General features: G+C 36.1%; 1 protein-coding gene across 1 annotated transcript in view; it reads right to left on the bottom strand.

Annotated features, from left to right (window-relative positions):
- LOC136867402 (chromosome partition protein Smc) overlaps positions 1 to 12,225 on the bottom strand; it is a 78,776-nt gene that overhangs the window by 27,450 nt on the left and 39,101 nt on the right. The window contains exons 4-5 of the mRNA XM_068227085.1: positions 4,174 to 4,409; positions 2,291 to 2,452 (exon numbers count right to left, since the gene is read on the bottom strand). Of these exons, the coding sequence (XP_068083186.1) occupies positions 2,291 to 2,452; positions 4,174 to 4,409 (398 nt within the window). The remainder of the gene's footprint in view (positions 1 to 2,290; positions 2,453 to 4,173; positions 4,410 to 12,225) is intronic.

Below are 12,225 nucleotides of genomic sequence, written 5' to 3'. Positions count from 1 at the left end.
ATTACGAAATCCACATGAGCAAAGCCGCTAGTAGTAGTAGTAGTAGTAGTAGTAATATTACTGGCTTTACATCCCACTAACTACTACTATGGTTTTTGGAGACACTGAGGTGCCGGAATTAAGTCCCACAGGAGTCTCTTTACGTGCCAGAAAATCTGCTTCACAAGCACTTTCAAATATCACTGGATTACGCCAGGATTAAACCTGCCAAGTTGGTGTCAGAAGGCCGGCGCCTCAACCGTCTGAGATATTCAGCCCGGCAATCTCAATTATACTCTTTATCAATGACCAAACATTCCACCAAATAATTTGCGGGACTCGTTTCAAAACCTTCTAACAATATAGTCTAAAAAAAATTAAAATGACAATACAAGAATTGTCGTCTAAATAAAATATTTTAAATTTCATAAAAGCAAAAAATTACATAAAATTAGCATTTCTTCTCAAAATTCTTATGTCTCTAAAAACATTGTGTGCATCTACAATTTTAGATTTTGTATAGCAGCTTCTGTTTTTTCTGCTGAAAATGCCAACAAATAACTAACATCTTTCTAGCCAGGTATGATTGAGCTTTCTGTTACATGATGGGGCTGCTTTTCTTATATATTAAATCATAAATACATGCAGCCGACCCCGACTATTGATTAGATGCCTTCCTCCCAGAAACATGCGAGCAAGTTTTTGTAACTTATTCCTAGTGCCTGTATTGCTTCTTGTATATCGGACAACGCAACGACGACATGAGCTGTTTTTAAATTGTAGATGCACACATTCTTTTAAGAAGGGATAATCATTTTATGTAATTTTTTGTTTTTTAGATCATTTTAAATATTTTATTTAGATGACAATTGTTGTATTTTAATTATAATATATTTAGAGTGTATTGGTAATAGGTTTTGAATCAAGTCTGCAAATTATTTGGTGGAATGTTTGGTCACTGACGAAGAGAATAATTGAGATTCTCGAAACAAGCACATTTTATGAATATAGATTAAATACCTTTTTAGTAGTATTGACAAGGCAGCCATAGATCTTTACCAGTGATTTTTGTTGTTAAATAATGTAAACATTGATGTCTCTTTTGCAGTTTTCTTCAGAATTATTGAGCTTTTATTGCACTTACTGAGTATTGTTAACCTTGAGATTTGAATAAGAGAAAAAAAATAGACATTTACATTATAGTGATCTGATTAATGATATAGACTGATGCCTGCAGATTTCTCCTTGTAACTTGCAACAGAAAACCAGCCTGTATGTTTGGGAATGTTTCAAGAAATACAGTATCTCAAAACAAACATACAAGCTCCATCCCATTATAGCCTACCAGGTAACTGGTCAGATTATAAGGACGTGCGATCACTGCAATGAAACCTCTCAGCTTTTTGGCTTTCTAGACTGGGACACCAATCTGACAGATCCTGAACTGTTCTCACATGGCCAAATAGACCTCAAACCAGCTCTCACATCCAGGTAAAAGTCACTAATATAATATCCTGTTTCAACTGTGACGTGTTTTACAACAATGCACAACCAATGCTTTCATTGTCACATGCAGTTTTTGATGTTAAGGGGAATCAAAACTTCAAGGAATTAATTCATACTGGATGGTAACCACATAATTCTGTATCAATGTTGAGTGTGGCATCACAAATACCAACAACCTTTTAGACATTTCAGCATAAAAAGTAAGCCCATATTCTCGTCCTGTCAGTACACCCCCAATGGAGGAGAGCTGCATGCAGAATTTTAACAAAATTCCAGCCCTCCTGTCAGGAGATTCAGGAGGGTGGGTATCAACACTCAATGAGCGACTATCTTGCCAGATCTTCAATCTTTAGGAGGGAAGTGTAGGATATGAAGAAAGTTGAAGTCAGGGAAAAGCAAGAAACTAAAAGATACAGGTAGTAAAAGACTAAGAACACAGCACAAACATATAAGGAGAAGAGAAGCCCCAACAGTGACCAGCTGTGCTTGGAGCTTGCAACAATGGAATGGGTACAACAGACAAGTTCATCACATGCAACAACCTTTCAAAACTTGTGCCAAAAAAAAAACACCATGTTGGAGCGAGTTCACTGCAAAGAGCAAATGGTTTTCACAATTGCCGAGACGTCACCAGTTTGTCACCACAGAATTCTTTTATATATTAATAAATCCACAGTTTAACAAAGAAAGCCAGGACTGAATCAATTGTATGAATCAGCATAAGAGAGTATAATTTCGTATAGCAACCATCAATATCTGCAGTTGGGTAAGAACTGAAAACTAAACTGTATGGAAAATTACTCACCTTTCAATTTCTTTGATCTTTTCTTCAAAAGGAGCAACTATTTGTGAATTGTAATCCTCTATCGCCTTTTCTAACACATGACTTTTCTTCATCATATTTGCTTTTTTGGTGTGCTTCTGTTCCTGCTTGCTGTTACGAGCAGAATTTGCAAGTTCTTTATCCCTGAAAATTAAAAAAAAAAAAATTCAGTCAATATAATAATGCAGACAGTAGTACACACAGAAAAGGCATCACCAGTTCTTCCACTCTTCATTACATCATCAGAATACAAGATGGGAGGTCAAAAACTAACAGAAATATTAAAGGTTTTGCTTATGAGAGGAGCTTTTTGTAAACAATAATAAAGTACGAGGGTAATCCCAAAAATAATGTCGCCTATTTTTTAAAATAAATACAGAACTGTGTTCATATGGCTGTTGGTCACAATACTGTGAAGAGTGTTTCCCGTGCTCTCATATAAACATGCGCACACCACGCTGAGGCACACAGTCTTGGCAGCCGTTGAGAATGGAGATCCCGGTGGATTCACCGCCAAGTGCTAAATGCGTGCAGTTATTCAGTTTTTGAACGCAAAGGTACTGAACCGATTGAAATCCATCGCCAATTGACAGAAGTGTATTGTGATTACAAGTAACGAAAATCATTGCGAATCCGTATTGAAAGTAATCTTATGATAAATGTTAAGAAATTTATTTCTCTTCCACCTATTCAATACAACTCAATATGTTAAGAGTTAAATCCTCATTAACATAAGAATTTGTACACATTTCGCCCTTTCCTATGAGGCATCATCAGCCGTATCATTACCTTAAACCATATCAGGTACCTGGTTAAAATTGATCTAAAATCTACTACAAATTAATACATTTAAAAACTTCACTTAAAAAAAGCTGTCATTATATGAGTAACTTGATTTAGGTACAAGTGAAAATTGACTATGGTTCAAGGCCATCAATATTGTTAATGTTGAATATGAATGAAAGTTTAAAAATATTGTTACAAAATGATAAAAGTGAGTATAGAACAATACAAATGGTTATATACAAGCTAATAAGGAAATGCAGTCCAACACCGTGCCATTTTTCATAATATTGGACCTTGGCATGTGTGCTTGATATAGTCTTATTCAAAAGTAGCAAATAAGTTCTAATTTTTTAGTTTGTAACTAGCCCAGAAAGAAGTTATATTTATGTCGTAGTTCTACTTTAGCACCTATGTTGAACAATTTCATTTCAGGATGACCCAATAAATGTACACACACAATTCTAATCAAACATGAATGGCCACAGTCACCAATTGTTGTCTATTTACAAGTCTCTCACAGCATGACTCCAGCCGGACAGTCTTCACCTGAAGGAAGCTCTAATCCTATTTGACAGGCCTTTCACTTGTGCTGCTCCAAGTCCAGTCACCACACACATGTTGCAGTCAGCTAGGTTTGAACACAGGGCTACGGGACATACAACACACGATGACTTCATTGGTTCCCATTCCCTCAGTACTGCACTGATAACTGCATGATCTGCTTGGGCCCAAAAATACTGTTATATGGAGGTTACAGATTTTCAATACTAATAATAATTATTAGTTATCTCCGCATCAAGATTTGAAAGACCTTTGAATACCCAGTGCATCTTTCTGATGTGATATTGAACTTTCGTCATGTGAAAAAAGTTTATGTTTTCTACGTCCTCTTGTTATTTGCCAGTGAATTTTTACCTTGCACCTTTTCAACAACAGGCTGAAGATGACCCTGACTAAAGGTCAAAACCAGTCCCAATTGTGATTGACTTATAATGTAACCTTGCATTAATAAGTTTTCCTGTATTGAATAGGTGGAAGCAAAATATATTATTAATTTAATTGTAATAACTGCTACATACCGAAATTCCTTATTGCTTGATCGAACGGCTTCAAGACCTTCAGTGAACCTTTGTAGTAAGGTTTCTACTGTTTCAATTTCCTTTTTTGATTTCTTCAACGCCGACAATTGGGCAGATAAATCCATCATCTCTTTCCGTAAAGATTCCATCTTCCTTTTCAGATCTTCCTTGTTCAACAAAATCCTCTCTGGAGATTGGACGAGTTGGGGTGCAAGAGATTGGTACTGCTGAGCTTCCTGAAATAAATCTGAACACATGTACAGAGAGAACAAAATGAAACATTTATCTGAAACACCCCAGACGATGAAAACTATTGAAATAATAGTAATTTTCACTTTTGTGCTGAAAGGTGGTTGAAATTACCAATAGTGCTATCAACTTATTTTGCAGCTTAAAGGAGAGTATGCAGGCCACAATCTTTTGTGCTATTAATGTCTCGTATGAAAATAAGTCTGCACCTGAAAAACTTCCTTATTAAGAAATCATCAAAGGCATCCATTGTCAAATGAATGATGGTCAAGACGTGTACTTGGAATTCTCTTGACTACTAATTAATTGCATGGCATAGGTACAATAAGCATAGTAAACATGTACAAAATAATTACAAATACTTGCACTGTCACATGACAAATCTAATGCACTGATCCACTACAGGGCTGCAGATGCTATCAACAAAAAATTGGCCAAGTTTCTTCGTCTTGCATTCAGACACAATGAGGTGAATAGCCTGTATGGGAGCACCACAGTCGGAGAAATGGAGTTTTCCCCAGTTTGCCATGGGATTCAGCATGGAGTTCTTTTATTAATGACTATTATATAGGAATGGGGGTTTTAAAAGTAAGCTACATATAAAACAATGTACTTGTTTAAGGTTTCACAAAAAAGATCCTCAAGACACACAAGTAATGTTAATGTGAAGGTTTTGAATCATTTAGGTCATCCAACATTATCTAATAATACATGCGATGCAGATCAGGAAACCATGCCACATGTAACCAAAATATTTTCCGTTTGTTTCTTCCTACAGGGAAATCAATTTTAAAGTTTTTCTTAAAAAATTTCTCTCTAGCTGTGAAATTACATGCTTTTAAAGCATATCAAATTTTAACATACATTATTCCTCAATTCTGGTAATTCAAGTCCAACAGAAGGTGAAAAAAAAAAAATCTGTAAGTATATAATTTTATTTCAGTTTAATGGAAGGTGTTTGGTAATAGGCACCATTTCATCTAATATATGGCACTAAAAGTCAGAAATTTTCAATTAGCCCAACCTGTGCTTTACTCGGTACCAAGGAGTTTCTCCAAGTGGCACGTGGCTTTTGTGAACCACATCACATACGATATTAGGGTAGGATACAGAACTAATCTTTTAACTGTAGAGTTAGAATGTTGCTCTGGTATATCTCAATCTCAGGGAGTTCCTAGGAGTGAGAGTTGAAAATACTCAAGAAAACTGTTGAATCTTCAATCTAGGTCTCTAACAATCCCCACACCATTCTTGCACCACCATTGGTTCCTCGAGTTTTTAACTATAACCACATACCGTATAATCCCAAATACTACCCGCACGTTTTTTCCCAAAATATTGGTTCTAAATCTTGGGTGCGGGTTGTATTCAAGCGGTTCATTCTCTTAAATATTTACTACGTTTACATGGAGTACTGAAATAGATTTGAATACGTTTTCCATACTCAATATACCACATGTGAACAGGCATTCAGGTCTTGTTGTGTTTTAGTTGTGTTCTAGAAAACAAGATTGATTTTTTCTCAATACGGTTACAGTGGCATGTAAACACGAAATGTAAGGTAATGAAATACGGTAAATCAAAGAATATGGGTAAATATGCAGTAAAAATGAGAGCCGCTGCTGCGGATGCTCGATCGTCATTTGTTTCACAAGTGTTGCTGGCATGCTGGGTGTACGAATAGCTGATCTCGTGGGATATCGTAATTTGCGAGAGTCGGGACTGTTGGTTACGGAAGTCTACCTCGCTCACATTCGAGTTCCGTATCTGTATAGATAAGAAATGTGTTTTTCCAGCATTCAATACAAATTTATTTTAATAGATTAAGCTAGTACCGGTTTCGGCTCTTTAACGGCCATCATCAGCTAGTACATGTTTTGTTTTAGCCATTAGACTATACACAAGTTGTTATTGTATTAGGCATCCGGATGTCTAATGGGGGATGGAATAATAGCATATAATTAAGATATCAGTGGTCAGGTTAAAAAGTTATAAATAGAGCATGAGTATGTAAAACACATTAAAAACACACAGGTCACAATATATAACATTTAAAAAGTTTCAACACATTAAAATTGTACGTATAGGTAACACTTGTTAAAATTTTCAATTTATGTTATATGGATTCCATTCTTCTGTCTTCTGTGCAGATCCTTCTAAGTAATGTTGATTTTAGTTGCGTAGGGTAATCTTCGAGGACATTTTGAAACTAGTGTACGTCTTATTGATGTGGGCCTTTGTCATGATGAAATTTCGTTATGTTATATATCCCAACTTGTGATATACTATGGCAAGTTTCAATACAGTAAACAGCAGGTCTCGAGCATGTATTTAGAAGTAGTCGGTGGTAACACTTCTCTCGTCTGTGTTTGTTCTTGTAGTCTGTAAAGATAAAGTGATATAAGTATGCCGGTAGTGTGTGCATGAAGGAATGCCTAGTGTGTGTATAGAAAGAGTACTTACTATAGTTGTTGTGGAAGTCTTGTGCTGATGTGTTTGAAGGCTTGTTGTGTTCTACTGCGAGTGAGTCTGGGGCTCATATTAGCTGTGGAGGGGAATGTAGGTGGAGGGGAAGAAGGAGTGGCCGTTGGAGAAGTAGGGGCGGGGTCAGGCTTGTGATTCGTTAGTTTGTTAGAGCGTGTATTTACTATTTTGAGATAATCATTCTTTAATATCGGAATGGCTTTGTCAAAAATAATGCTGGTTTTTTCATTAATATCATTAATGTTATGATTGGGGTTGGCGTATTGGTCTAAAGAAATGTAGAAATCTTCGGTTATGTTGAGCAGGGGGCTCTTGGAGTTTATATTTAGTATTGTCATGTCGTTATTGATGTTTGTGAAACTATGCTTGGATTCTTCTACATGTTGGCCTATTGATGAGAAATGGTTATGTTTTACTGCATTTATATGTTCATTGTAGCGGATGGTGAAGTTTCTGCCTGTACGTCCTATGTAACTTATGTCACAGTTGTTACATTTGATACGGTAGACACCTGATTGGTTGTATTTATTGTTATTATTGACTGTTTTAGTGTTATGTATAATGTTGGTACTATTGTGTGTAGTTTCGAATACTGTTTTTATGTTGTGCTTCTTGAAAATATTAGTTATAGTATATATGTGGGTGTTGTTGAAGGTAAATAGAGCATAGTCTTTTTTGGGTTTGGCTGTTTTTGCTAATTTAGTTTTAGGTTGTGATTTTATTTTGTGAATGATTTTGTTGACCATTTCTTTGCTGTATCCGTTGTGTTTAGCTATGTCGTGGATTAACTTCAATTCATTATTTTGGTCTTCTGTTGTCATCGGGATGTTAAAAGCTCTATAAATCATACTATAATAGGCTGCTCTTTTATGTGTATTGGGATGAATGGAGTCATTTTTTAATGGTATTTGAGGTGTGTGTGGGTTTCCTGTAGATCTTGTAAGATAAGTGGTTGTCGTGTCTGGTTATTGTTAAGTCTAGGTAATTTAGTGCACGGTTATTTTCGATTTCTTTGGTGAATTTAATTTGGGGATCTAGAGTGTTAAGCTTATCTAGTATAGTTTGTGCGTCAGTGGATCTATTATCTAAAACTACGAAGACATCGTCAACAAATCTGCACCAAAAATGTATATTCTCTATTTCTTTGATTGACGTGTATTCTAGGTTATCTATGTATATTTCTGCTAATATTCCGGAGGCAGGAGACCCCATAGGTAGGCCTTGTTGCTGATAAATGGTATCGTGAAATCTGAAATAGTTATTGTTTATGGCGAATTCAAGTAAGTTTATGAATTCGTTTATTTCTAAGGTGCTCAAGTTGCTATTGTTTTTTAGGTTAGATTCTATTATTTTGATTGTTTGTTTAACAGGAATGTTAGGGTACATATTTATTATGTCAAATGAAGCAAGGGTATGGTGTTGTTCGATCTTTAGCTCTTTGGTTCTGTTGCAAAAATCTATTGAGTTTAGTATTGTTTTGTTTGCTAAAAATGTATAGTGCTTTTTTAAAAATTTTTGGATGAATTGCGATAATTTGTAAGTTGGACTGGCTCTATAGTTTATAATAGGTCTCATAGGTACGTCTTCTTTATGTATTTTTGGGTAGGCTTTCGCGGTCGGTAATTGGGGGTTCATTGTTATGAGTTTAGCAGATTCAGTTTCGGTGAGAAGAAAATGTGTGTTTTTAAGTAAAATTTTTAAATTCCTTTGTATGTTATTGGTTGGATCTCGGCGTTTAATAGAAAAAGTATTGTCTTGGAAACATTTTTTAGTCTTTGTTATGTATTCATTTTTATCCATAATGACCGTAGTGTTGCCTTTGTCGGCCTTCGTTACTAGTAGATTGTTCTGTTTTATTTTATTTTTAAGTTTGTTTAAGTTCGATCTATTGGTGGTATTCATGTTTGGGTTATTATTGTGGACGCTATTGATGTATTGCGGGATCTTTCTACTGATTTCGTGTCTTGCTTCGTCTCGTATGTCATATGGGATCTTTTGTAAAGCAAGTTCTGTTTCGGTAATGGTAGTTATAATATTCTGGTAGGATGATGCATTACCCCAGTTGTGTTTGGGTCCCCTGTTCAATATATCCGTTTCTACGTCGTTAAAAACGGTTTGCGTAAGATTTTTTATAGGCGGATGGAATTTATGTTGGGAATTCTTGTTAGGAAGAGAGGGATCTTTGTTTTGGATTATGGTTAGTGGCTTTGGTTTACTTTGTTGTTGTTTCAGTGTTTCCAGTTTTTTGTTTAGTGTGTTTTGTTTCTTTATGGCTAAGTCTTCTATTTTTTCTCTGGAAATTCGTTGAAAGTAATTCCAATAGCTGTGTGGGAGTTCATGGGATGCTTTCAGGTGTGTTGAGTAAAGTTCATTATTAAGGTGTTGTTTCTTCCGATATAGGAATTTTATTTCTTCTTTTAACCAAATTTCATTAGTCCTGTTTTGTGTTTTGCGTGTCTGAGCGGTTCGTCTGTGTTTATTATTGTATTTCTGGAGAAATTTCGGTGTTAAGTTGTTTGAAAGGCATTCCTTCAAAAAGGCAATGCTTTTGGTTGTGTTCATTAGTTTAATTTTCAAGTTCTGATATTTAAATGCTTTACGTTTTGCCTGGTTGGCTTCCGTATTGTTATTTATAAATTTCAAAATGTCCTCGAAGATTACCCTACGCAACTAAAATCAACATTACTTAGAAGGATCTGCACAGAAGACAGAAGAATGGAATCCATATAACATAAATTGAAAATTTTAACAAGTGTTACCTATACGTACAATTTTAATGTGTTGAAACTTTTTAAATGTTATATATTGTGACCTGTGTGTTTTTAATGTGTTTTACATACTCATGCTCTATTTATAACTTTTTAACCTGACCACTGATATCTTAATTATATGCTATTATTCCATCCCCCATTAGACATCCGGATGCCTAATACAATAACAACTTGTGTATAGTCTAATGGCTAAAACAAAACATGTACTAGCTGATGATGGCCGTTAAAGAGCCGAAACCGGTACTAGCTTAATCTATTAAAATAAATTTGTATTGAATGGTGGAAAAACACATTTCTTATCTATACTTTGAGTCTGTCAATACGGAAAATGAAATTTATAAATAACAATTCCGTATCTGTCCCGTGAAAGTGCTGTCCCGATAGTAAGCGATGGATTCAAAACGGCATCTGCAGCCATTTATTGTGCGTGAGAAACTTAAAAGTTGTAAGCGAAGCTAAATATACAGAAATCGTGCTGTAGGCAGAAAGTGCGATATTGATGAATTGTGCATTCGTGATTGGCGGAAGAAGGAAAAACTTCTAAAAAGTAACAGCGATCGGAGAGCATTCCGCGGGCGGAGTGCAGTGTATCCGGAAATTGAAGAACGGCTCTACAAATTTGTGATAGAAAAACGTGAGTTAGGATATGGTGTGTCTAGTGAAATGTGTCAATTGAAAGCACTAGAGATCTCAAAAGAACTCTAAACACAGGGTTTTACTGCAAGCCGCAGACGGACCCAAAACTTTTATCAGAGAAAGGGATTGTGCATTCGGAGACATACGTCTATTTCACAACGTCTCCCTGGGGAGTATGAAGAAAAATTAACGGCCTTTCAGCGTCACATTATTCATCTGAGGAAACAAAATTATTACTTGCTGTCGCAAATTGGGAATGCTGACCAGACACCTGTCTATTTTGAAATGCCGTTGGAAAATACAGTGGATACGAAGGGTTCTAAAAGTGTAACCATCAGAACAGGTGGTAACGAAAAGCAACGATGCACGGTAATTTTGTGCATATTATTGGTTAGAACCAAACTGCCTCCATATGTGGTTCTGAAAAGAAAAATACTTCTGAAAGGAAACTTGCCATCCGGTGTTACTGTTAGAACACGAGTCTGGCTGGATGGACAGTGTGTTAGTTAAGGACTGGGTGAAGTGTGTTTGGCAACGTCGCCTGGGAGCTTTGTTACAAAAATGAAACATGCTTGTGCTGGACAGTTACCGAGGACATACAACTGACACCGTAAAAGATACGATGAGGAAAGGGAAAACCAATCTTGCGATAATTCTCGGAGGAGTCGCTTCTATTCTACAGCTGTTGGATGTGTGCGTGAAGCCGCCTTTCAAAACTGCAACGAAACAGTTGTACACCGAATGGATGTATGATGGTGATCACGCGTTAACACCAACCGGACGAGTGAAGAGACCTGAAGCGGGACTAATATGCAGCTGGATCAAGACCGCATGGTGCACATTCCCAATGATCTAATGAAAAAAAAACTTTAAGAAATGTGGAATTTCAAATTCAGTGGACGGTAGTGAGAATGACTATTTGTGGAAAGATGCCAGTGACGAAAGTTCCTATGGTGAAACTTCAGATGACGACTGTAAAATGTGAATGATCCGAGTATTGGACCGATTTTACTTACTACTTTTGTGATGTGTTCATGAACTGTAAGCTGTTTGAATTTATAATTGTGGTATATTTGAAGAAAATTAAACAAGTACGTACGTAGAGAAAAAAGAACATCTTGGTGGAATGATAAAGTGAAAGAAACCATAATGAAAATGAAAAACGCCAAAAAAGCTCTTGATGTGGCTAAGTCTGACAAAAAAATCAACTGCGACCGAATAGACAACAAACTGGAAGAGATGGCGAAAGAACATAGATACTGGAAGTTGGAAGTCAAGAGAATTGTACGGGAAGAAAAAGAGAAAAGTTGGGAAGAATTTACAACTAAAGTTGAAGACAGTAAAGGGAATATGAATATGATATAATGGAATAGTAAAAAGTAAAAGATCAGATAAAGAAGCAATTACACCTCTGGAGACAGCAAATGGGAATATAGTTCGCAATATGAAAGATATCAGGAATACAATGGGACAGTATTTTGACACGCTTCTAAATGGCCCTAATGAGATCTCTTAAGGATGTAAGACAGAAAAAAATAGAGGAAGATATCCCAATTACATGGCTCTCCATAAGATGAGAAGTGGTAAATCAGTAGGAGCTGATGAAGTTACAGCCGACATGATTAAAGCTGCTGATCCATTAGGAATAAAGTGTCTGTATAGAGTTCTCAGAACAATATGGAAGGATAACGGAATACTTGAAGATTGGACAAAAGGGGTGATAGTTCCTATCTTTAAGAAAGAACTTAGAAGGAAAAGTGAAAATTACAGAGGCATTACCCTCCTATCACATGGTCTTAAAATCATGGAGATCATTGAAGCCAGAGTAAGGGATATACTAGAGCCTATTGTAGAAGAGGAACAATATGGCTTTAGGGCTGGAAGAAGCACAACAGATCTGATATTTGCTTTG

The sequence above is a fragment of the Anabrus simplex genome, chromosome 3 (genome assembly GCF_040414725.1).
Source record: "Anabrus simplex isolate iqAnaSimp1 chromosome 3, ASM4041472v1, whole genome shotgun sequence".
NCBI lineage: Eukaryota > Metazoa > Arthropoda > Insecta > Orthoptera > Tettigoniidae > Anabrus > Anabrus simplex.
Note: the sequence above shows the minus strand (reverse complement) of the source record. Positions and strands in the feature narration are given on the sequence as shown.